Source organism: Cyprinodon variegatus, unplaced genomic scaffold (genome assembly GCF_000732505.1).
Source record: "Cyprinodon variegatus isolate N-32 unplaced genomic scaffold, C_variegatus-1.0 Scaffold433, whole genome shotgun sequence".
NCBI lineage: Eukaryota > Metazoa > Chordata > Actinopteri > Cyprinodontiformes > Cyprinodontidae > Cyprinodon > Cyprinodon variegatus.
The window spans coordinates 548,538-576,330 of NW_015150886.1; the positions used below are offsets into that span (position 1 = coordinate 548,538).

At 35.2% G+C, this 27,793-nt stretch overlaps 2 protein-coding genes across 3 annotated transcripts in view; both read left to right on the forward strand.

The window, feature by feature from the left end:
* Window positions 1-13,240, forward strand: part of LOC107093576 — a 19,403-nt gene extending 6,163 nt beyond the window's left edge. The window contains exons 2-7 of the mRNA XM_015388717.1: window positions 1,873-2,871; window positions 5,317-5,471; window positions 6,166-6,346; window positions 8,680-8,743; window positions 9,290-9,389; window positions 12,470-13,240. Of these exons, the coding sequence (XP_015244203.1) occupies window positions 2,157-2,871; window positions 5,317-5,471; window positions 6,166-6,346; window positions 8,680-8,743; window positions 9,290-9,389; window positions 12,470-12,499 (1,245 nt within the window). The 5' untranslated portion in view covers window positions 1,873-2,156 and the 3' untranslated portion in view covers window positions 12,500-13,240. The remainder of the gene's footprint in view (window positions 1-1,872; window positions 2,872-5,316; window positions 5,472-6,165; window positions 6,347-8,679; window positions 8,744-9,289; window positions 9,390-12,469) is intronic.
* A 3,727-nt stretch (window positions 13,241-16,967) lies between these two features.
* The window catches only part of LOC107093568 (disintegrin and metalloproteinase domain-containing protein 12-like), a 131,053-nt gene continuing 120,227 nt past the window's right edge, over window positions 16,968-27,793 (forward strand). For both annotated transcript variants that reach the window (XM_015388708.1, XM_015388709.1), the window contains exon 1: window positions 16,968-17,393. In XM_015388708.1, the coding sequence (XP_015244194.1) occupies window positions 17,279-17,393 (115 nt within the window). In that variant the 5' untranslated portion in view covers window positions 16,968-17,278. The remainder of the gene's footprint in view (window positions 17,394-27,793) is intronic.

A 27,793-nucleotide genomic window follows, 5' to 3' on the forward strand; every position in this document is an offset into this window, starting at 1 on the left:
GGATGGATGGATGGATGGATGGATGGATGGATGGATGGATGGATGGATGGATGGATGGATGGATGGATGGATGGATGGATGGATGGAAACAGTTTATTATACATAATACCCTTGTTTTGATCTTGTGTTATCTGTATGTGTTTGCTCATTCAGTGTCTGCAGCTACTATTTTTTATTATTTATATCTTAGCAAACAGTGATAAATGTGTTATTAGTTTAACTGGCTTGCTAAAGAAAAAAGAAATCTAAAAAATAATGACTGTAGCTGAAACAGCGGATTCATAAATTTTCATTTCAGAGTTGTCTGAGCTTTCATTCCCATGTCGTTGTCTCAAAGTAGAACAAGCAGGGTAAACATAATCAGTTTCCTGCTGTCATAACATGTGCATTGCACTATCCTTGAAAAAAAATGAGAACCAGCCAAAACGTAACTTGAACCTACACTGGCGCTAGATTACTTTTCTGAATACATGTTTGAATTGTTTATTATTAAATTACATTTGCTGACTGATGCAAAACAGAGTGAGTCTTACAAGCTATGTTAATGTGTAAAATGAATGTCACAGAATACAGTCCATAAATGGACAACATCATTGGCCTTTTTTATGTTCTTCCATTCTTCAATCTTCCAATTCTTCTTCTTCTTGCAGGGCTGTGGGGGGAGGGGGTGTTGATTATCTCCAGTGGTCACTGGGCAATAGCTGATTTTCACCCTGGACAGGTTGCTTTCCACCTCAGGCTTTATATAAACTATCCAACATTTGTCTTCAACTAGGGCTGATAAGAGGGCCACAAATTGAGCTGAGCTGAGCTGTACAGCAGAAATTCAGAAAGTGGAATCTTTTTTCTTTTTTTTTCTTTTTTTTTTTTTTTTTTACAATTTTTGGATCATGATGACTGGGAATGAGCTATGAGCATTGAATAAATATGGAATGGTAAACCGGAGGGGGAAAAAAATCAAATATTAAAGTGCTGGCAGAAATATTGCTTTAGATATTTCATCACAGGGCAAGTCTGTTTACTTTAAAAAAAAATGTTGGCACTTCTTCAGGTTCATCTGGTTGGTTTTAGATGAGCTGGTGTTCTGAGCAACTTTTTAAATGTGAACAAGTTTTCTATTCTAAAAAAATATATAGTGACACTTTAGATTCTTTTTCCAAATGTAATGATTTCAAAGCTTGTTTTTAAAAATATATGGTTAAAAAATACCACTTGATAATCACTTGAAAGAATTTTTTGTTGCTTATTTTACTGGTTGCTTGGAGGAAGAGAAGAATATAAAAGATTAAAGAATTCTTAATTGTTTACTTTAATTTGTTCATACAACTACAAATATACTACCTAATGTTCTATATAAAAATAATGTAAAACTATACAGTATTTGTCTTTCGTTGTAATGTTGAAAATGTAGACGAATACAAGAGGTTTAAAACAAATGGTAGTTCATCCAACTTCATTTTAATTTCACAACATTGACATTGTTTTAAAAAAATGACAAGACGTTTCTCTATCGGGGTGGAATTAGCTTTGCGAGGGTAATAGTGAAATTATTAGTTTTTGATTGTGCTGGTTTAGAGTTTTGACAACCAAAGACAGAACTGAAGCAGAAAATTTTAACTTTCTTGTTAGAAAATCTTGAATTTTAATTTCAAATGTCATAGATCTATTTTTCTGCTTGCTCTTCTTTTCTTTCAGTGTTGTAGAAAACAGTACAGTGTTTTTCCTTGTAATTTCACAAAAGCGGCCACTGGTTGTGTTTTGTGTGTGTGTGTGTGTGTGTGTGTGCAGTATTTAGTTGTATGATCTTTTAGTTAGAGAATATATCAGAAGGAACTGAAATGAAAATTTTTTTCTCTTTCTTTTTCTTTTCAGAGTACTTAGTAAGCATATTTCTGCTTTACTGCACAATAATGTCCAGTCATCTGGAGTGAGGAGAGGGACAAGGAGGAGAGGAAACCATGTCGCTTGGATCTAAATCCAGCCAATCTCCTGTTACTTAAAGACTATACTTTTGTGGAGATTTCCAACCTGATATGGGAGGCAAATTATACAGTATTTTTACCTTTTATGTAGCAATTAGAAAGATTTTTTCATCCATCCTTTTTATAATTTAATAGCTGCTCCAGAGCTATCACTAAACATCATCCTAACAGCCAATGAGAGACTCAAAGGCCCAGCTGGATCCTGTCATTTGTTTGTCAAATAATCAAAGACACGTCCAATCTCCAGCTAATGGATTGTCAGCAAGAGATCCAGGAAAGATTAAAGTACAACGTCCTGGATGGAATCCAAACAACTCAGAAAAGGATCAAAAAAAGGAAATGACAGATTTCTCAGGAACAAAAACATTCTCCCCAGAGCTTTCCTACAGGGTGTGCATCCATCATGAGTTACCCCTAAGGTCTTGGAGCTCTGCTGTATTTCTGGACAAGTCACTTTGCATTTCACTTGCAGAACTTGCTGCAGGAGTGAGAAGAGTTCAAGTACCTCTGTACAGATCTGCCCTTACTTGTCAGCTTGGTGTGCAATCTCTCTGCAGATCCACTACAGATAAGAAACCAGCCAAAACAAGCGAGGTTTACAGGAGAGGTAACTTCAGCAGGTGCAATGTCCAAAAGATGAGACTGGATCACACAGGGAGCCCTTTTTCAAAGCACTGTGGACCCAGGGAAGATCAAAAGGCACTTGCTTGTGGTGTTAACAGTAAGGATGATGACTGGGAAAAGCAGAGCCACAGCACTTCTTTGTCATTCAGAGAACCTTCTTCCTTCAACACAAAGGCTGCAAAGCAGAAGGGGAATGCAAATGAGGCAGCCGTCTCTGCTCAAAGTAATTCCAGGCACAGGAAGCACACTATCACTGTTAGACCAGGTATGAAATGTAACCACCTTCAATGGAAAATCCAAAGATCAGTAAATATATATTTCCCCCGCTTGAATATCCTAAATGAAACTTCAAGGCATAACAGGAATTGTATTTATGCACTAAGCTGGTCTTAGAGTATTGTTATTCTCTCTGTTTCTTTTCTTTTTGGCTCTAACCTCTTACTTTCTTATCTCATGCATTGTTAATAGACCCCCCCACACACACTTTTTACATTATTTCCACTGTCTTTTAATACTGTTTAAAATAAATCCCAGTTGGCAGAAGAACATGCTCTGCTCAAACATCCTTCAATCAAGAGCAAGCAAAACTCCTTTATCCACCTCAACTTACAATAAAAGAAAAAAGGATAAGATGACTGCTGCATCGGGAAAACATTGTAATATTTTACAATAGATTTGAAGGGATTTTTGTTGAGAGTACAAAGAGAATGCTACAATCTTCCTGTAGCTAGGGTGCAACTGTTGCGTGTTTATCACAATATAGCCAAAGGCAACTTTGCATTTTAAAATGTATATGTGCAAAAAATGTGTATGAACAAAGCTAAAGTCATGTTTTTCTCAAATAAGACATGAAAAACAAAAGATAAAGTATTACCGGAACAACTTGAAGAAAAAAGTAAATTATTTTCTTTTATTTTTTTCCATATTGGAATTCCTAACCTGCTTATAACTACAGTATTTATAAGATTAGCTGAAACAGGATTTGGAACATACCACGTCTGCACATACCTCACCACTGAGCTTTTGTTTCATTTCAAAGTTGAATCAAAAGTAATAGAATATTCTCAGAGCAAACCAACCTTAATAAATCACAAAATCTGTTTGTATCTAAATATATATATTTTAAGAATACCATTCAGACCCCAAAAAACACCATTTAATGTATGTTTATTGAGAACACCAATAATATATCTTAATACACCAACTTCGAAATTTGGCAATATGTTCAATTAAGCTCTATCCTAAAAGGGTAAGGTAAATGATTTTGTAAGAAAAAAAAACTGTTTTCATTTTGACAAAGTTAACATACAATCAAAAGTATAGAATTGTTGACAGGATGTTTTATGTGTAATTAGCTTAAAACTTGAGATTAAAGGTCAAAAAACAAATTTAAAATATTTTAACTTTTAGAAATGTCTTTTTATGTTGGAATTCTGCCCTTTTTTAACTTGGCATCAGAACAAAGCAGTAGGTATAGAAGAAGATAACTAAGAGTGCAAAGTCGATTTTTTTTTTTTATCTGATCTAATATTAAATATAATGGACTATATAATGGAGTATAACCTTTTTTTAATGAAAAACCTGCCTATATTAATGGAAAAAGTTGCTGCCAAAAGGACCTGGAGTTTCTTATTTACTCATAAAAGAGCATCCACAAAATATTTTAATTATTAAACTGCCTCACCTTTGTGTTGGTAGTTTAAGCTTTTTTCAATTTCACTGGACCTAGTCTGGCAGTAAATATATCCTATAAGAAGAACTTGACCAGTGACATTATATGACATTGATGCAGTACCATTAAAAGATGAGTGATAGCTGTAGCATATTCAGCTGAGAGATGTGTTCTCAAAAGAGACATGAATGAGGTTAGGAGAGCAGATTAGATGCACTGCCATCGTTTACATTATTCATAGGCCACACTGGAGTTCCTGCTGTTTTATTCCTTCTTATGAGTTGCTAGGGTTTTGTGTGCATGTTTGTGTATGTAACTTGTTTTTATCACAGTGTGGAGACTTGAATCTGTTTAAACAGTCAAATCATTGTGTCCTATGTCCTTATGGGGACCAAAAACCTGGTCCCCTTGTGTGTTTGGGTGTGTGTGTCTCTGAAAGCATTAGATTGCACTTGGTTCAGTATAAATTCTGTTCCTTGGTGTCTTCAAAATTATAAAAGCTTTACTATAGAAGCTCAAGACCCCTTTGAAAATAGTGAGTATAAACAAGAGAGATGGTAAAGCAACATCAAAGAACTGTTTTTAGAAAGTTCTGAATGAATCACTTCATTTCAGAATTAGAATTGGCTTTATTTGCCATGTTTGTGTACACATACAAAATTTAATACTGGTTTGTACCACACCCAAGATATGCTTTATATAATAACAAAATATAAAAAAAACGACAAATAAGACAATAAGAATTTATCCAAAGCATAAACAAAATTGGCAGATTAAAACAATAGAACTAGTGCGATTAAAATTATTCAATATTGAATAAATAGGTCGTAACCAGTAAACAGAAACTGAATAGAGATAGAGATACTGGGTCAATGCATAGAATATGTTCCTGTCACTGTGAGTCAGCGCTTCATTTCACAAACTTAAGGGTTTTTTTCGTTTGTTTTTTTGTGGGATTCTCAGTATAAAGATATATTTATATTTATATTACAAGTTTTAAATGATACAATTTAAGCTATTTCTTTGTGTCTTGAGTAGATTCAGAGATGATGAGCAAGCGGGGAGGTCAAAAGGCAGAAGAAGACCAGGAAGGTAGCAAATCCATTGAAGCTCAGACAATTTCCACTTGTCATCACCACTCACAGCTGCAGAATGATACCGTGGGAGGCACTCCTAAAACTCTGAGCCTGAAAGTATGAGTCACATTTTTATACTTTTTTAAAAGAAATCTCCTTTAAACAAGTAAAATCTAAAGTTTTAGAGGAAGGTAAGCAAACTGTCAGCATTTTAAAATACAAAAATGGAATTCAAAAGGCTTTTTGACAGAATTTGACTTTTCAACAGGATGGGGGATTTTACCTAAGCTAACACATCTTTTCTGAAGATGTAATTTAAAAAGATAAAAAAGCTTAAACACGTAAATGCAAAACTTACATTGCAAAAAAAAAAATAAAAAATACAGATTGGCTGACTTATGTGTTTTCTCTACTTTGTTTTCCAGCTAAATAAAAACTGGGACATTGTGACTGTATTGGCAGGACAGTTCCAACGTTTTTTGTTTTACATAGTTCAGATCAAGCTCAACATAGAATAAAATAGAATAGAATAGAATAGAATAGAATAGAATAGAATAGAATAGAATAGAATAGAATAGAATAGAATAGAAAATCACTTTATTTTCCCACAATGGGGAAATTGTGGTGTTACAGCAGCAAAAGGTTATAGCAGAAGTGCTCACAAAATGTGGACCTTAGAAAAGTGTAACATTTATACCTATGTTTGTACAAATGTATGTGTAAAAATACATAGTTTTAGTGTAATAATATATCCTTCTTACACTGTCCATCCCTTAAAAGTTAATTTCACACATGCTGATCTCTTCCCCAGGAGGCTTTGGAGCTCTTCAGGCCAGATTTCATCAGCCGATCTCAGGGTCGGGTGAGGAGGTTAGAGCAAAGGGCCAGGAGAAGGAGGGCTCTGAGGGACTCCAATCCAGATCTACTGAAGGCCCTATATGAAGACAGAGACAAGTACAAGAGGAACTGTACAACACCAGATCCACTTAGTGGTAAGTAGCAGCCAGAAAAAAAGAGAAGTAAGCCATTAAGAATAATGTTATGTGACTCATAACATCCACTGGTAAATAGTCTCAGTTTTTGTCAGACCTGCAGTGTTGACAGAAGCGTTCAATCAACCACTGATCATATGACAAAGGATCCTAGAACTTTCTGGTATAAATAAACAAGAACATGTGTTGCATTAGTCCCGGTGACAGCAGAAAGTAAATGACTATGAAACATATTCAGAGCAGATGGTTTCTTTCTCTCTCCTACATCCATATTTTATCATGTTATATCACTTTTGCAGGTTCAGGCACATTTATCAAATCTGTGGACGACTAGGCACAGGGCTGCTCCTTCAGCAGTTGTCGATTTCTAAAGACAAACAGACACCATAACAAATTAATAACAAACATGAAGATGCCAGCTTTTTTTCTTTCCAAGAAACAATGCAGTTTCCTAAACGTTAATTTAATTTTCAGTGCCTCTGCTTTTTATCAAATGAGAAAAAAAGGGATTTTGACATGTCATTTCTCTTTTAATAAAGAAACATTTCACTGACTTTGCTCTCTGGTGGCCATCACGCAGTACTACAGAGAAGTAAAAACTTGTAGAGATGCAGGTTGGCAAAGAAACTGAGAAAAAGAAAATTAAAACTCACACTTGCCTAATATAACTAATAAAATAAAACATAAAAGACTGTCTAGGTGACTCTATGCACACATTTGAGAAGAAGGTACAACTTGTATGTTTTCCTCATCTAAAAAAGCACACATTATTAGTAATTTAATCACTTTCAGTGTTTTTATTTCTATTCCTTTGGATTATTTTGTGACCATGTTTCAAAAAGTGCTTTAAACCTAAATTCTATTTATTTATTTCTATGCTAAAACTGAATCAGACTAATTTAGGAAAAATATCCAGCAGTGACTAGATCAGTATTTACAATAAGGACCGTTCTCCACTATTGTTAATGTATAATATATATAAATGTATAATATATATAAATGTAATAATTTTATTCAAGTTCAACTGCATTAAAAATGTATTTTCAAGATTTTTAATCCAATTATAAGCAGCCAAAATATATAAATAAATAGTAAATATAAATTCTAAATATACAAACATTTAGCATATATTTCTGCATATCATAATCTCGTACAGCAAATTTATGGACAACAAATCCTTTTGTTAAATTATGCGAAATAAATCTTTTCAACAAATACATTATTTTTAATTCAAAATCAAAGTTATACATTTCTGCAAAGTAACAGTCACAAAAAAATGTTTTCCTGAAGAATAGATATTGTCTAATATGTAAGCCCATTTATTTATCACTTCAAAGCAGCATAACCATCAGAGATGAGGTTAGATTATATTTTCCTCCATGTCAAAGTTGCTATTCTATAAAGAAAAAAAAAAAAACTATGTTGGATATATATGATGAATACCATATTTGGTCAATTAAGCCAAATGGTTTAAACAAAAACTCTCAGGTAATAAGTTTGAATACCACGAGAGCCTAAAAAATTAACTGAAGCAACTTAAAGTTGAGCACATGAGTATAATCCAATTTTCATCAAAATGTCAATACTCATTTTGTCTAAAGTTCAAAGTACATTTAAATGTAATGTTAGAATATATTTGTATTTAAGACAACAGTCGGTTGTTGTTATTAAGGGTAAAATATATATATTTTACAGTAGCGAACTATCACAAGTCAATTACCTAACATGTATTAACTCAACTGAGAAAGGTCTGTCATTCATCTCAGAAAATATATCAGATATTCAGGACCATTTCTTTAAAGGTTTTTGAAATGAAGCATTTGGTTAAATTTGAGTGATCCAGCAAAATATTATGATGTTTTGGCTTTAAAAGAAATGCAAGTATCAAACTTTGCATTGACTACTTTTACACCCCAGTTTGGAAAATATAGGTCTCTGAACCTTCTTTCTGCTTGATTATTTAGTTAAATAGCGATTATAGTACTAAATTTAATATAATCTAATGGATTCAGCTTAGTAGTAAATTTCATGAAGGAGAAATAAAGTGCTCTCCAATGTCAGAAGTAACAATGCACTAATGCTTTTTACTTTACTTCAGTCTGACAGAGATAATTAAAAGGACCAGGACTGGCTTTGTCAGTACAAAGGATGAGATTCAGATTCTCCCTGTTTGCTTTTCTATGTTGGTGTGTTATTGGTGGACAGTGTTATATTTCAGAATATAAAGCTCATTCATTAGTGTTTATTTACATATGTAAGCTTAATTTCCATATTAATTCCTCTTTGTTATTCCGGCAGGCTTTTCTAACTGAGTGCTTGTGTGTGTGTTCTAGATAACCTTTTTAAGCCAAGGGAGAGGTCTATATCAGGCAGAGAGATGCATCTGAGGTCCAGACGGTGAGTTTTTTTAAACTAACTCCCTCAAAGACTGTCTTGTTTTTACAATACATTTAAACACATCAATTGTTCCTTTCAGCTATAGTACAGATACACAAAACACATACACATCCACATACTGTTGCCACCCATCAAATATTTGATCCTTAAATGTCTTAGTAGAAGATATGAGGTAACCTCTATATCTTATCTCCATTTTTTTTTCTCTCTCTCTGCTTATCTGGTAAGGCACACCTGATCAGGTGAAGGCCTCCCATTGTAAAGGTTTTTTTTTTGTTTGTTTGTTTAGGGCTTTTTTTTTTCAAAGGCAATACTATCTGACTTAAAGAATCTCCTAACAAATTGGCAGTATTTGTGCAAGTGAGAAAGGGGAGTGCGTGTTTGCACCCTGTTTATCAGTTTTTTTTAATTTTTTATCCAGGCTGTGGTCTTACTTGATAAAACCTTGTCTCCAGAATCCCAGTCTGTTGGCACTGCTCAGCCACTGTTAGACTTCTGATACCATTTTCCTCTACCCTGTATGAATTTTCTTCTTTACGTCTGAAGGATTTACAACAAGCTGCCGGAGGTGACAAAGAAGAAGGAGGAGGAGAAAAAGAGGGCCATATCTCAAACCAACAGACTGCGAGCAGAGGTCTTCAAAAAGGTAAATGGATCAATCTAAAAGTCTCATTCCTTTGGAGGTTTCAGCATGAGACTCATCAGCTGTAAATTCAATGATTGTTTAAAACCAGTCTGACAAAAATAAAAGTTAAATTATAATTACACGGCAGTATATATTATTTGACAAAAACAGAGCCAATCTTTAGTTGGTATACGTATCACGAGCATGGATCTAAATTATCTTTTATCTGTTAATAACCTTTGACTTTGAAAACATTTGCTACAAACATCCTGCTTGTACTGTGGTGAGATTAAGCTAAAAATAGTTTCAACTTTTTAAGCAAGAGCTGGATATACGTACAAGCTGGAACTTGTTGCTGAGGTTTTTTTTTTATTATTAATTCACACATAGAAGATTGGAGGCACGTGGTTTGTTCCACAGACTTCCATTTTGGGTCCTTGAACAAGACTCCATGCTCCATCCCATGCAAGGTACAAGGCAAGCCAACTCCTCCTAAAGCATGGGTTATGGTAAATGGTAAAGTCAGGGGACTTGACCAAAGCACTCACTCATTTACACACACACACACACACACACACACACACACACACACACACACACACACACACACACGCACACTGATGGTGGCAAACTACATTGTGGCCACAGCTGCCTTGGGTCTGACAGAAGCAAGGCAGCCATACACTGGTGCCACCAATCCCTCTGACCACCATCAGTAGGCAATGCGGGTGAAGTGTCTTGCCCAAGGACACTTCATTGAAAGTCGGAACCGGGGCTTTTACCGACAAGAAACTCCTGATTTAAAGTAGTGCAAATAAAGTTTTTTTTTAGAGATATGTTATTCCAGTCTTTTCTCTACATTATAATTGTATAGGCATCTTCAATTTAGAAGATTCAGTGGTTGCGTTGCAGAACCATCCATCCATCGATCCATTTTCTTTACATGCTTAATCCCAAGTGGGGTCACGAGGGATGCTGGTGCCTCCAGCTTTCCATGGGCGAGAGGCGGGGTACACCCTGGACAGGTCGCTAGTCCATCGCAGGACACTTTGCAGAACCAACCTTGGGTTATTACCCAACTGTACATAAAGATGATTTCATAATTTTCAAAGTGATTTTTAAGTTTTGTTTTTTGCAATAAAATTAAAGTTCAGCTTATTTTTATTTTTGTTAACCCAGACAATTTAATGAAACACTGTGTACTTATGTTTTCTTAGAAAAAAATGTTATGTGATTTTTCTGTTATCAGAATGATGTCCAAACCTCTTGAGATAGAATAGAGGAAAAGAAGTAGTGCAATACAAATAGGCATAGTTTGTAGCACATTTGCATTTAAATTCCTCGGTTAGGGTCTTTTTCCATGCAGTTTGCATGTTCTCCTGTTCCATGCATGGGTTCTACCTGGGTACAGCTGAGTACAACTTCCTCCTACATTTCAAAAGCAGGACTGTTAGATCAGGTTGATTGTTGTCTCTAAATTTCCCTTAAGTGCGTGTATGTGTGTGTGTATTGTTGCACATCTTTGTGTTGCCTTGTGATGGGCTGGTGACCTGTCCTTTTGGCCAAAGACTGCTAGTCATTAATTAGATATTATTTTAAAGCTTTTTAACAGTTTTTAATCATTTTCACAAAAAATGTCATAGTAGTTTTACATGTCATAGATCTAAAATTAGAGGAAGGGAGCCCCGTTAAATGTAAGACTTCACCTATTAAATAATTCTACCAAGTAAAAAGGAAAGTACCAACTAGTAATGGTACCTCTTTGTTGGATTTGTTGACATTTTTAACTAAATACTACAAAGTAACTGGTTATTGGGTGAAAAATGACAATATGACAGCAGGATATTGTCCTGTTCAACAAATGAAACCAAAACAAAGCAGTTTTTATAAATTTCACCGGTTGAGATGCAGGGTTAATATATGAGAGAATGAGATAAACTGTGATTTTTTTTTATGACTTCTTATGAATTAATACATTCATTTTTAAGGGAAAAGTACATTTTTATTTCATCCAGCAGAGGTCAGTCTTAAACAATTTACACCTTGTGTTTCTGGTTTTCAGTTTCTCTGAACTATCATCCAAATATTTATTATTATTGGGAAAGTTTTTTCTTATTTAATAGTCAAAAAGATCAACATCTTCCTTTTTTTAAATATATTGTATTCCTTAACTTGTGACATCAGATAATAATCAAAGTGTTGCCTGTGCTCTTACTTTCAGCACTATACACCATTACTGTATAATTCAGCACCAGAATGAAGCACATTTTTCTGCTTTCTCGGATAGATGGGGAGAACTTGGGAAATAAATGATGTATTTAGGACATGCATTGTCAGACAGACCCACGCATGTTCACCTGTGGGTGAACTATCTCTATCTTTCCTGTAAAACCTGACAATTAATTCTCTGTCAACTGGAGAAGAATTCTGTGAATTTTTTCTGAATCGTTTCTATGACTGACTATTTTACTCTGAGGCTATTTTTACCGAAGGCCAAAGAACAATCTTTAAGGAAAATATCAAATCCACGGTAAACCAGAGTTTTGCTTCACTGACACAGCTGGCAAGTCTGCGCTCTGCTGAAGAATAGTACATTTCTTGGTGGAATTTTGCAGCTATGATGCCAGTGTGACCTCACCACCTATAAAATGAAGCCATTAGTTGGGCCCTACCACAGAGTCTGGGAGAAAAAGAATGACTTTCTTCTGAACAAACGCTGTGTGATTTGAAGGCCTCATTTTTATCTCACACAGAGGGGAAGCCCAGCAGAGACTCACAGCCAGGGTCTGATAGCACATAGTAGTGGGTGGGTGGTGTTGAATGCTGTCTGAAATGAGATTCCAGCTGTTGGGTAGTACATTTGTAGGAGAGTGATTGCACAGAAGTCAGATAGCAGACTTATTCCCTTTACCTATAGGCCTGGCCATCTAGGAGTGGGGAGTTGATGAGTGTGAAAGCCATTAAGCAGTGGTAGCTGACAGTGTGGTGCTGAGCTGCTGCTAAGAGACCGAGAAAGGGAAAGAGTGGGTACTGATGAATGGGTTTGGATCAGTCTATTGAAGGGTCAGATCAGTAATATTTGTGTTTTTCTTGTCTTACAGAGACTTCTGGAACAGATTCTGCAAAGATGAAAGCGACACCATCAGAAACCACCTTGTAATAAAAACTGCCTCCATGTGCATTCCACTCTTGGGTTATGTCTCCTAACTTTCCACTCTTTATATTGTTATAAACAGTGAAACTTGATTTTTTTTTTCTCATGTTGTTCCCAAATTCTCTCTTTCCAGTTAGAGACTGCCATGGTGTGAAAAGTATATCTGCTTCTCATATCTGTATACAAAGGTGAAAGGTTAAAAAAAAAAATCTACAGTAGTTAGTGTACTTTGGGAAGTGGACCACTGGAGGTACTCTGACTATAAACCAAATTAATGCTGTTATATTTACCGTGTTAGTGAGCTCCAGTCTATAAAGAGCACAGTGACGATGTGTGTTTCCTTTAGGCTATTTCTAAATACAGGAAGAATTCATCAATACTATCTATATTTAAAAATGACACTGAATAGGTAGCTTAAAAAGAAAAATTATTGTTTAACTTTTAATATATTTTAATATTTTTGCACAGTTATGAATAACTGTAGCTTTTCTATTATACATAACAGTAGCTCTGACTGACACTTTGATCATGTCCTACGTTGTAGTTTAAATATTTGTTTTATTGCTATAATACAATGAAACCAAAACTTTTTAACACAAGGTTATCCTAGCATACAGTCTAAAGTTTTTTTTTCTTCAAAAAATGTCTGGCACAGTTTGATAGATGCCAACTGAAAACAAATACTAACTAAAACAATTCCTGTGAAATGGCTGCAACAGAAAAAGAGCTTTAAAAGAAGATAAAATCTAACCATATATCATAGTTTAATTCTTAATATAAAGGCATTTTAAACAGCAACAGTAAATGTGCAACTATAATACAGAATTAAGGCTTTGATTTGAAAATATTTATTAAATGGTATATTACCAAAGTGGATCATCACAAAAGTGTGTCTACAATTAAACTATTAACACATGATGAGGTAAATACTTGTTTTTAATGTTAAATTATCAAATCTAGTAACACCATCTGCAGGTAATTTAATTAGTGTTTCAAGTTATTTTTAATCCGTTTTATGGTTTCAAAAAGTGATTTGCTGCAGGTAAAAATATTCTCCGAGCTGAGCAACCTCACGTACTTTTTGGGACAGTTTTGTCCTTGCAGCGAGGGAGCAAGACCATGTTTCAGTATTGGCTTCACGTCTGCCTCAAGGCCACTGAAATCCCCGATCTGGAACGGTAGAGTTTCAAGCTAATCAAACTCATGAGACACATGGTGCCTGTGAAAAAAGGTCCTCTGTCATGGAGCCCCAAACCAGAGATGACTAAATTATAACAGAGGAGGCTCCTAAAGTGCAGCCACGGACCTTTTTATGCATATAGTCTGTAAAGGTGACAGAGAAGTCTCTGGCATTTTAAATACAGTAGCACAAGCTGGGACAAGGCAAGAGTTAACAAAGAAAACCTTTAAACATCCAACTTTGAATGTGTATGTATGTGAATCACATACAGCATTTACAGCATGTGAATAATACTCAATAAATAAATCTGTATTACACAAAAACTTTTTTTCCTAAGGATATTTATTGATAATGTTTAGGTACTGCAAAGAATATTTTCTGTTTACATCTCCCCTGCCTGTGTTACTAAGAAATCTTTTAGGAATGACTCCACATTGGATAGCAATTTTCCTGCTGCCATGTCGGCAGGTTTCAGAAGTTGAGCACTAACTGACATGAGCTATATTTGAGGAGACAGGCTATTGTCAGTCAACTTCTCTCTCTCTGAGGAATCATGTGTCTGGATGTCACATTAATGTCTCTGCATAATGTGGACTCTGCCCTTAGGTCCCTCCACAGGCTAGAATGACTCAGCTACCCTCAGGTTATCTCGCTGTGGAAGCTTTTAAAAAGAAGATAAAATTGGCAAAAAGACCGAAACATCCAAACACTGAGCCTCAGCTTTCTTGATTTATGGCAAATAAATTGAATATTTTCTAAGAAAGCTTTCAGTGAATGAAAAGTTCAGTTTAAAGTTTGCCATGAGCTATATTGGGAAGAAACGTGAGCAAGATCGGAACATTCCTGTCCAATCTTCGGATTAAAAAAACTCCATCACATTAGGTAAACTCTTACTAAACAACTCTTTGGACATAGCAATGCTCCAAAGCAGCTATAAACCTGTTTGTTTTAAGGCATATGTGTGTGTTAGAATGCCCCAGTTAAAGCAAATACCTAAATATGATTGAAAAAATATGGAAAGTCCTGAAGAGATCACAAACAACATCCAATTTGGCTGAAATTGACTGAGAAATGGAGGCTGCAGAGGGACATCTGTGGCTCCTTATATTTGCCCCTTAGTGTACAAATTAAGTAAGATTAAGCTGAACCATTTCAGTTAGCAAACATAAGACATAGATGAGATCTAAATAAAGAGAACATCCCTAAAAACCTCCCTGGAGGCTATACAGTGACACAATTGACACAATTCACATAACTATAGTTCTGTTAGTTTTTTCTAACAAAAAGTTAAAGAGGTAATTGGAGGAAAAATCTCTCGCTGCAGAAAAACACTTATGTAATACATCACTTTAGGGAGTTTGATTTCATTCTATACAAGCTATTCCAATATTTAATTGAAAAATACTTCTGAAACAGTAGCAATTGCAAATGTCTTCCTAATTATTTTATTGATTTATTATTGATACTTGAAAACCTGTCCATTAAACTGGAATGGGAGAGTTTATGAACCAGTCGTTTCTACATTGGACTTGTAAGATAAAACACTAGAAAGGAGTTTGGGAACAACATGAAACAAAGGGTCTATATCCTTGTTGATTCATGTGTAAAAACAATTATCATTAGCACATTAAGAAATGCCCTCCCTTTATTTCATATCTAATTGTCTTCCATCCATGGTTTAAAAAAAAAACCCAGATGTGTCTCTGTAATATGTTCCATTAGGACTTTAGCTGAAATAATAGCAACAAGCATTAAATCTGTATCTCCAAATCTCATTACTTCTACCCATCCATTGTCTATACCCACTTTCCATTAACAGATCACAAGCTTTTCTCGGAAAACTGGATTTATGACATCAAAGCCCCTGAGACGATGAGATAAACTGCACTAGTCTAATTTCTTAATGTACTTTTTCTTAATACGTATATATGAACATCTGTTGTTTCAGTGCAACATGTCAACAATAAAGTTGAAAATATTTTAGACATGTTAGATTGTTGGGTCGCTGTTTAATATCGACAAATAAATTCTTTATTACGACAATGATTTCAAAAGAGGAAAATATATATATTTTTTTTGCATGGTTTGATTAATCGCAAATTATTTACACATGTCCACAACAGTGAGATTTTTAACCATGTGCTCTAGATAATAGTTTTTGACTATTTTTAGTCCATGGAAGAATTCTCTTAATCATTAAAGACAGTCCTTAGGATTAAATATGGTACCTTTCAGACATGCAGTCATTTTTGTCTTGTTACACTCACAAACGTCATTTTGTTGGAGGTTTGTGCCACAAAATAACAGAGGATAGCAAATAATCACCAACTAGATCTGAAAAATGTACATCTGTATTCTTGACTCAATATTTTGTGCAACTACTTGTGGCTGTGACTTAAACAACTTGCTTTGCACATCTAGAAATGTTCCATGTAAATTTGTTTTATCGCACTTATATTGAGGTATTGTTTTTTTTCTCTCTTCATTCTCAAGTTGCCTGTTGTTGTCTGCTGGATTCCATATTTCTTATGTGCACTGGAAAAACGATCTAATAATAAGTAATAATGTCTTAAATTAAGTGTATTTAGCCTTAAATTGAGTAGGTAAAATGAGATGATTTGCCAATAGAATGAGTAACTTCACTCTTAAAATAAGATATTTAGATAAAATGCACTTGAAATAAGACAATGCAATTGTGTATTTTTTTTTTTTTTTTGAATGTAAATTGTCTTGTTCCACTGGCAAAATGTCTCTTTTATCTCCTCGATTCAAGATCAAATGCACTTATTTTAAGAAAAAAAAAAACTTATCTAGATTTTGATTTTTTTCCAATGTGTCTGTTAGTCCAGCCTCAAACATATGCCTCCTTATGTCCTGCTGCCCATTCTTTAATGAAAGGTACAAGCAAGCATGTCTCTGGGAAATTAAACTTACCTTTTCCCAATCCCCCTTCAGTATATATTCAACAGGGACCGCATACCTACAAAACATACTTGTCGGTTTCTTTAATCATTTAAAATGCTTAGGTGTTTTTTAGTTTTTTTGTTCTAACACTTTGCTTCATTCCACCATATATATATATATATATATATATATATTTGCTAAATTTCATTAATATTCTATCTGTCTTAGGGGCCAGCAGGGGGACTCAGCACAGTCTTATGGTCGCCCTAGAATGAGGGTGGTACTAACAGTATTGTAAATGAGAAAAGTCTTTAACTAAACCCTCTTTAGGACCAAGCAGAGTCAGGAGCGCACATGGCATAGTGTTGCTGCTCCATCAGGTCCGCTGCTTCACCTTCTTCTCTATCATCTCTCCACTCATCTGCGCGTTCAAACTCAACCATTTAAGAAGAGACAAAAAGCCAGAAGAAAAACAGATGATCTTGTTTGTTTATCTATATTTTTGCGCACTCTGCAGTCTGAAATATGTTTCCCGTAGTAAGGAAAAGTTTATGACAACCAGCTGCATCTCATTGAAGTCCCCTCCCTCTTAAATAAACTGCTCTAACCTGGATATAACCCATCGCAGTGTGATCGGAGGATTCCTGCCTCTTTTTCATCCCAGCAGGCGTGATGAGAGGCTGGAGACGCCGGAGGAACTTTTCCTTTCTGCGCTTTGCGCTCCACCTCTGGTATCTCTCCACAGCCCTGGGGAATCTCACAGACCAGGATTTCAGCCGACAGGATGGTAAGTTAGTGGAATATGTGGAATCTATTTATAAACAAAATTAATTTCCTTTATAAGCAATTTTAAGATGAAATATGTTGAGTCAGAGCCATATGTAAACTGAATAAGTAACATTCCCATCCAAAGTTAGGCTGCCAATCAAATCTATTTCGCCCTACAGAATCCCAAATCTTTGCCATGTGAGCATCATTTTCTGGAACATATTCAGTCTGTTCCAGCTAAGCTCAGCCAAGCTGTTTACTTCACAGTAGAGGAAGGCAGGAACGATACAGAGTTTGTTTTTTTGTAGATCAGTCTTTGCGCAACAATAAAAGGAAGTCGGGCTGCTGTCAGATGAACAGATGAGTTTAACATCCAGGAGGATGCAGCTTCATCTCTAGCTTTCAAAACATAAACCAAAACAGGATCTTTTTTTTTCACCATGCTCTAAATTTAATCTGCTGAATTGATAAGACCGTGTATCTTGTGTGAGAGAGGCTGGAGTAGGGCTTTGTGACATAGTGCAAATATTTTCTCTTGAATGTGGTAATAGGAGCAAATATGAAAGATACAGACAGAAAAGAAGATGCTCTATTCACCACCAGACTCAAATAAACAAGAATTTCAGCATCCTGTGGTGATATGGGGTGCTTTGAATAGCAATGAATCCTCTTTGTTTGAGTATAAAACTATCCACTCTGGAAATAATACAAGTTTCCATGATTTTAAACTTCCTCATCTTATTATTCAATCCAATGCAGCTCCTATAGGTTTCTATTCAATTATCTGCATCACTGAAATATTATTACTTCTCCTGTCAAAATGCCACCAGAAGTAAATATGATGCAGCTCAGGAGGTGTTTACTGCTTACATCAGCTCAGTGTGGTACCATTTAATCTTTCACCCACAGGTTTAGTTCATATATAAATGCAGAAGGCAAAAAGAGTTTAAAGGGGCAGCATGAGTGTTGAAGTAGTTCAGGATGTTTGATGTCAGCAGGATGTGGACTCTTGTTTCTTGCAGCTCTACCTGTGCTGAAATGGTACCTGACTATGTCATGCTGCAAATCTAAGTATCAGCAATATGGTCGGTTAAATACAGTTGTAAAAGATGACTTACTTAAATGTGCATGTTATGCTTATCCATTAAATCTTTCCATCTATCACTACATGGAATTATATTTTAAACATATTTGTTCTTTTCCAAACACAATAGACATTAGAAGCAATTTGTCTCCATTTTACCACAGCAATACTGTTTTCTCAGAACAGTTTCCTTTGCCAATTACTTTTTTTTTGTATTCTATTTAAGGTTCAGTTTTTAAAAAATAACTACAAAAAAAAAAAGAGAGAAAATCACCTCTGTTTCTAAAAGTATTTTTTTAATCGTCAAAGGGTTCATGCTGCAGACAGGGCTATCACATTACGGATCATATGTTGTCACTAACAATTTTTTCCCAGAATCTTTTTTTTTTTGGCAAAGTAGTGTAGGGCTGAAACAATTAATAGGATTAATCATGATTAATCGATTATTGACATAGTCATCATTTAATTCAGTATTGGATTATTCATTAATTGGGGTATAGAGACTCTGAAAAATGCCTTTAGGTGACAGAACAACTCTCTTAGAGCAGCAATAATAATACTATTATTGTACAAAAAATATGTAAAATAGTTCCATTCTAGATGAAAATGTCTAGATGCAAAACTTGTTAATCTATCAATATGCTCTACCCAGAATTCCTCAAGTGGAAAAGTTTTAGTTTGATTTGGTTTAATTTTGCAAAAACTCTTCTTTAAGGAAGCTTTTGCTATCCGATTATTAATCAATTCTTTAAAAAAAAAAATCATCGACAGATGAATCGATTTGCATTATAATCATTAGTTACAGCCCTGCTACTAATATTGAAATACTTCTTTAACTGATACACAAGTGTGAACTGCTTAGGAGACATTATCATTCTCTGAGTGCAAAGGTAAGGTGGCTACATTTGGCATATTATTTGCTTTTCAAACATGCATTTCTGTATTTAAAAAGGTGTATTTTCATGGTGTTTAAGCTAATTAGCAGACTGAAAGGATATTACTCTGTATATTATCATCTTCCTATTAGGCGATAATGTGATGCATCATGTTTGGAAAAAAGGCTTTTCTGAAAACCAATATCAAAATCCTGCTTTTTACATGTTGACAGATTTGTGACATATCTTGGAAACGACAACTAAAGCGGATAAATCTGTAAAATACGGTTTTACACATGAGCTATTAGAATATTCCTTCCAAAAATAGATTTTTGGCTTTGCAGCGACATAAATCCGACACAAATGGTTACTTAACTTAAGCCACATTTTTAATAAATTTGAGGCTGAACAGAACGTAGTGTAGGAAAACATACTTAACAGGGCTCGCTGCAGACCTGGGGAGATGAACTCCCCCATTTTCCTTGCCACCATTCTACCACTGTTAGTTCTGCAGCCCAAGTTATAGACAGGCTGTTTTGCTGATATTCATTTTCTTCATTGCCAGTACTCAACTGCAGTCAAATACCTGGCCACATTTCAAATACTATAGTGTTAGCTGTTATTAAATCAAGTAATGCATCAGAATGTATAGGCTTTTGTCTGTAGTTATTTTTAAGCTGTTGTATCTGATTATCTTTTCATACAGTATGAAAGATAATACAGTTCATACAGTTCTACAAAACCATAAAAAGTGGTTAAAACAGATTTATATTTATAATAAAGTTTTAATAACCCAGAATTTTTAAATGAAATGATGAATGAAAAGTATAATTTATACAGCTGCAACAAGCCTTTGTAAACATTTATTTTTTAAGTTAAAAACTCTGCCAAAATTACACACAACGTAATACTGATATGCCTATTATTACATTGTATAAAACAAATGCACATAAACTACTATCCGAGTCTATTTTCAACAGTTTATGCAAGCAGATTTACCATGAGATTTATCGTCTGTCACAAACATGATGCATGTGCCTCCTCAGCTCCTCCTTTTATATTTTAGAGCAGAAACAACCTGAGAAAGTAAACTGTTTCAGATTGGCTACTTTTCAGGAAATCACACCTTTACTGTTTTCTCTTTAGCTGCAGCCAGTAGCATTAGCAAAGCATCTTTAGATTTTGTTAACCTGCTAGTTCATTCTCTGTGTTACTAACACAGAGGTGATGCATTTATGCTTGGGATTCATTGGGAGCTCATGATATTGAATTTGCACCCATAGAATGTTTCAAATATGCATGTAAAGTAGCTTACTGTATGTGGTGTGCTTTAAATAAATCTGCTTGTACATGTTTATTTTTTATTTCTGTTCACTTGTGGACGATTTCTATACTTCATTCTTATTGACGTAAAATTGGTCTGATATGAAAATGAGTTTGAGACTCCTGTAGTAGTTGCCTTTACTGTTGCATTTCCAGTTTGTTGTTGTTGTTTTTGTCCAAATAACCACTGAAGTATTAATACGCTCCCATTACCTCAAATTCTTCTCCCATGATGAAAATACTGTAGGGCTCAACCTGTTCCAGTTTCTCTAGAAATCTGCAATCATCTCTATCGCTCTATTCACATAAATTGATAATATTTTTATTATACAGTATAACAAATGTTTGAATGTTCTCCTTATGATCTTGTTAAAAGGCTTTTTAAATAGCCTATGTTTGATACATTTTTCAATTTGCAGGAAAAAATGTAGACGTGCAGTAAAAACTTTGTTTGAGTCGGGATCAGAATTTGGTTGCTGATTTCTGATCCCTAGATTTTGCAAAGTCTTTACCCACTGATACGGATTTTAAGACAATTCCGATTTTTCTGTAGATACAATGGAAAAAATAGTGAAAGCCATTATACAGTAGTAATTTTATTTCTTTCTTCATTCCATGACTAGCTATTAAATACTTACTTGACCGTCGTTTGTACAAAACCTGCAGACAACTCTTAACATTTGAAAATTATACAATTTCCTTTTAAATGCATGTTTACATGTTTGTGTCTCATTGGCTTCATTTTCAAGTGCCTCACTAAAAGTACCTAACCTTAAAGGAATAGTACACCCAAAACATGATTAGCCTTCATTTTCTACTCACCCCCATGCTGAACAAAACTCTGGAGTACTTTTTTGATATCTCAAATGCATCTGGAGATCTGGGAGGCTTCTTGCTGTCTGCTGACATTCAAATANGCTTGTGATTCATTTGGAGCTCATGATATTGAATTTGCACCCATAGAATGTTTCAAATATGCATGTAAAGTAGCTTACTGTATGTGGTGTGCTTTGTTTGTTTCAAACTACTTTGTCAATGGTCAGGCTTAATCAAATTATTATCATGTAAATTATGCAAAAAAGGATATTTGTTGGTATTTCTTTTACTTTGAAATAAAAAAAAATTGTGATCTAAAACACATCTTTGTATGTTCTCGGTAAATGTAAGAATAAAAGCAGTGAGATTAAACTGTTACAAGGAAAATATTTTCAGAAGATACAATCAAGATGTTCTGGGTCATTTTGCAGGTTGTGCAGTTTTTGCCACTTCTTTTGTGACCATTTCATTAAAATCATTTCATAACCATGTACCTAAACAATATTATCTTGATTTAATTGTAGTTAATGCCTATATATAATATATGTTCATACTTTGGTTAGTTTTGCTGTTATAATAAATTTAGTTGGCTTTGCTAGTTAAGTATTTTTCATGAACTGGTGGGATAAGTTATGACATGCTTAAAACTCACAAAAAAATGCAAGTCACTTTTGTTTTATGCACAGAAAACTTTGTGTACTTATTGTAGACTGTGTTATAGCCCAAACCCCCAACCCGAATCAGAATTATCAGCCCTAAACATGTAGAAAAATCTTGAAGGTTTAAAGACAGATTTTTTTATTATTATTTGTTTAAAGCAAAACAGGCAAAAATTAAGTTTCTTGGTTCCCCCATCATAACAATTTTTCAAAGAATCAGAATTCCTCTATTGCAGTATTAGGAGGACACTAAATGACTCAGATTAGCTTTTAGGATATCAGGTGGTTAGACTGCACCCTCAAACAGAATTAATTAAAGATTAGAATGCCTTTGTTGTCTAAGCAAACTGTCAGAGAAGAATGAGGCTTGTCTCAAGAGCCTCTAAAACAGAAATTCACGTACATGCTCTTGGGCCTCTGATATATACATCTATTGCACCGCTTTCAGTGTGCTCTCCTGAGTAGTAACTCAAACCGATCAGTCTGTGGTGGAATGTTGACACATGACTGTGTAAAAAAGGAAAAAGGAAACATTCTGTTAAAACCATTCAGGAAATAACCTAAACCTGGTTTATCTTTCTAGCCCTTGGGGTGGCTGCAGCTTGACATTTTGAGGACAGGCTGGCATTGATTTGTTGGCCATGAGGGACGGACATGCACTGTTAGAAACGTCTCCATGTGTTAAGCATCAGTGGTCATTACGGCCATTGGGGTGATTTAGCTTTCTCCTGCTCTGTCTGTGGATGGCAGGGTTACAGATTTAACAAATTAGACGGCTACATGAGAGGACACAATACAAGAGGCATGGGCTGCTGAGAATCAGTATATTGATGTCTGTGCTTGAATCTAAGTCCAGAAGAAGAAGAGAGGAAAGAAATGCTGGGTGTGAAATCTGGGTGTTTGGCAGTAAAGCTGTAGCACCCCTCTCCTTTGACAAACAGCTGCTAAATATTTTTGATTGAAAAAGGGGGTGCAGTGGGGAAAAAAGAGATTATCCAAGCATGGCTATGATGAAAACTAATCAGTTATATTTACAAGACAAGAACAATTCTTCCATTAATGTGTCTGATTGTTTTGCTCTTTCAGATTTTTAAAGGTTTTAGTTTCACCTGTTTCATTCATTTCATTAACATTCTTCTTTAAGGAACCTTTTGCTACACGATTATTAATCGATTAATTGAAAAAATAATTGGCAGATTTGCAAAAGGATCTTTAGTTGCAGCCGTATTGTCCATATCTGTTCACGGGTCCAGCAACTTGACATAATCGAAGCGTCATCTTCCACTTCAGAGAACATTAAAGTTTATACTGTATTTTGTGCACTACTTATCCATTTTCCCTTCTGCCATTCAATATGTGTTTTGCTTTTTATACATTGATTTTGGAATTTTACTACCTCTTTTAACCCCTCTGCTTGGAAATTCTAACTCGCTTTGCTTTATTAATTGTTTACTCATTGTGCGCATGTGCAATTTCCAGTCAAGTGGTCTTGTTACTGTGCACAGCAAAACACAAAAAAAAGGGGGAGAAAACAAAGAATCAGAATCAGAAATACTTTAATAATCCCAGAGGGAAATTACTTTTGTTACACGCTCCAGTTACAGTTTTATATATATATATATATATATATATATATATGTGTAAGGTCATAGCACATGACTAGGCCCCTGGATACCCATAGTTTAAAGTGGTGTGAAAATGTTCATGAGTAAAATGGGAAACTGGATGATCAGGATTTAACTGTGAGAAGAGTTTTTTTTTTCTCATTTATCTATTTTTCTTTGCAGTTGCTTGCATTTTTGGAGATGACCTTCAGTCTAGCCAAACAGAAACCTATTCCACGCAGAGTACAGAAGCACAATAATATAAAGTAGGGATGCATGATGTTGGAACTTTGGCCAACATCCAATATGTTGATATTTTACAACTCAATGGCTGATAACCAATATCTGTATTTTTTTTCCCTACACCACTTTACAGACACTATATAGTTTCTTCCCTTCTGTCCTCTGCAGTCATTGCAAATAACTGTTCAGCTATCTATTTCCAAAACATTGAAAAACAGCACTTCACTGACATTTCGACTTTAGCATTTCTTCTTTGACTGACTCATGCATCTGTTTGGTACACGTGATTCGCTGATGCAGAGACAATCCTTATGTTTTTGTCCCTAAAAAGTGCTCTACATATGAAATGTATTGGTAGAATTGCCAGGGCCTGATGATTACTTTTTAAACTAAAATCGGCCACTGCTGATAGCATGCCGATAATATTGTGCATTCCTAATATAACGACATAACCATAAGTCCAAAGTCAGATTATAGAAAGCAAAGCTCTATCCACTCATGAGATTTTAGCAAGAAACTAATTTTTCCATCACAGGGACTCATTTCCTATCGTTCTACATCATTTTGACAGAAAGATGGATGTGAAGGCACCTTCCTGTAGTCATGATAGAATGTGTCCTGCTGTGAAGCTTCAATCTCTGTAAGACAATTTGGGCTGCAGTAAAAAGAAAAATATGACTTTGCAGAGAGAAAGAAAGAAATAAAGATAGATGTCAAGGAGACTGCATCCCAGAGTCCCTCCCCCTTCAACTTATCTGTAAAAAGCAGGATGTAGACCTTAATGCTATAACTGGCGGATTGATTGTGGATTTGAGACAGGTGGAAGCATCCAATCATGTGTTGAAACTTTAAAATGAATTAGTGGCTGAGGCTGCTGCCGAAAGAGGGTATTTTCACAAATACACACAATCACAGCACCGTCATCTTCACACCAGCTGTTAGAGTATGTCTCTTCTTTCTGACAGAACACCCTTCTCAAGAAATATGGGTTTTGGATGAGAGCAAGGACAGAAAAAGAAAGGCTATGTGATCCAGGCCTGAGACTCCCACTGTTGCACAGCAGGATGGACCACCAGGTTGCCCGACATCAATAATTTCACAAGAGAAAGGTCACCCACCTCTGTCAGTGTATTTATCTTGAGGTGTTGTTGATTGGATCAAGCCAAGGACTATTGCCCTTTATTTTATAGCGTTTGATGGACAGGATGGAAGCTGTTTTGCAAGAGTATGGTATAAAGTAATCATGTCAAATCCTTCATGCTTGGGGACTTGACCAACCTGTACTATAAGAGTATAAATGCCTCTTTTTTCTTTTCCTTAAATTGTATTTATATATAAAGGATTATTTTATCATACTGGTTCCCTGAGTTTTGCATGCTTTTGAAATAATAAGTGATTTAGGGAAAAAAAGATATCTAAACCCTCCCCGTTGCCAGTGAAAAGTTATTGTACCATAAACAAAATAACAATTGGTGCCTCTCTAAGTGGCATGAAATGCTATCAGACATTTGCAATAAGTAGTACAGTGGGCGCTGGTTGGAAATGGACGGTTTCCTGCATGATTCCTGTGTGATTCCCACGTGAATCACGATGAATTTCCTGAGGCCAGTTTTTTTATTTCAAAAAGAACTGCAATGTACCCGGATAACCACCAGGTGGCGCTTGGGACCTCTGCCGTCCTAAAAGTGACGTTTGTGGGCCTGCAGTCAACTGAAAAGCAGGTTTATTGGGGATCTTGGTGTGATATTGTGCTATTTTATTTTGTTTTTGATTAAAATAAAGTTAATGAATTAATTTAACATAGACAGCATAATCTTATTTTATGAAATTGGTTGCGTAGTTATAGATACACCTCCGATCTTATCTGAGAACTTTTTATTTCTATTTATTTGCATCTCTATTATTTAATGAAAAATAAAATTAATTAAGTTGGAGCCGGGGATACGGACTGAGGCTCAACCAGAGAAAGTCAACAGAGACAGTGCTGCGGCTGGTGATGTTGAAATTAAAATCATATCCAAAGTTGATTCCTCATTAAGATAAGCCAAAGTTATTCAAAAGGGTATGTAAGGAAATATATTTTCTTTAGTTTTGTAAAATATAAGTGCCGTTGACAGCTTTGAGGATCAAAAGTCAAGCTAATCTTTAACTTCATTAAAATCCATCGAGAGTTTCTGTGCTTGGTCTGTAATAAAAAAAAGCACCCACCTGTCGCTACCACACCGTTTTTTATCACATTAGATCATAGGGATTATCATTCTACTGCCTCAAAATCTTACTCTGATAATAACAGGCGTATTGTTATACTGTTTTTGTGTGTTACTTTCTTGCCGTAAAATATGTGACACCCCTCCCAGTCTGGTCAAGAAGCAGACTGCGAGGGGTGTCATGCGTTGCGAGCTGATAGCGTAGAGGGTAAGCTGAGTAGCTACGAGTCAAAGGGTTGTGGGTTCGGTCCCAGTTGTGGCCGGGTTTATTATTGTTGCCTTAAATGTTTTTTTTTATTTTTTATCACTTTTTTATTAATTAGACCATAGGGATTATCATTCTACAGCCTCAACATCTTAATATGATAATAACAGGCGTATTGTTATACTGTTTTTGTGTGTTGTTATTATTTATTATTACCATTATCATTACATAGTTTCCAGTGATGGGCAGTAGCGCTGCTACATGTAGCGAAGCTATTAGTTTAACTACATTTTCCAGTAGCTTGACCGTAGCGTCGCTGCTTTATTTATCAAGTAACTTTCCAGTAGTGACGTTATTGTTTTTATCAAATCCTTTCTCCTCCGCCACACACGGGCGGACACAGAGGCGAGGCGGCGACAGGTTAAAAGTGAAACATGCTTCGGGAGAAAGAGGAGACGTGATCTATGGATATATTTTCACTTCATCGAAGTGGAGAACAAAACCAAATGCTTGATTTTAGTGGAAGGGAAGGAATATGGCCACATGATAGCTGGAAAAAACACAACCTGAAGAGACACGTCGCAGTTCACCAGAAAGACATTACGGTAAGTTAACAGAAAGATTGGTGGTGGTTGTTTATAATGTAACATTAAATCAACGGCTATAATGTCCCAATGATTAACTAATGTTGGCTAACTTTCATAGTATTTAGTATCCAGGCTGGCTACGTTACGTTAGCTTGTTAGCACGTAGCGACCGTAGCCAATTGTTGATAGAACTGAATTATGAAGTTAAATTTATGCTAACTTAGATATGTTATACTGGCCGGGCAACTATAGTTTCAGTTAAATTGCAAGTTTGATTAAAGCAGACAGACATTTTAGGGAATCTAGAAGCTGCAAGTGAACTACAGCTAACACAAAACACCTCGGCAGCTACACATGTATGCTAAATGCTAAAACCAACTGAAAGTATTTATCAGGATAAGACAAAATAAAAAATAATATGCCATACATAATTCAGAACAACTTTAACCTAGATTTTCATACACAAAATAACCATTGCTAGGGGAACCACTGCAGGGATGCAAACTCCCAATGTCTTTATTTGGTGACATAAAATGCTGCTCTGTTTATCTGCACATTACTATTACAAGGACATTTGATTTGAATTGGCATCAATATTAATGCAACCAAAATGCATGCACACATAAAAATGTCTGCAATTTATTCCTGCATTAAATGATAGTTAAATGAAAAACGCTTGTCAGCAGATTGATGAATATGTTTAAATATCAAATTTTATATTTATTTGTAGGTTTGTAACTTATTTGTTTGTAACTTTAGTCATTTGAATTGAATAGTTAAATGTGTACAAACCCTGTAAATAACTGACTTAAATCA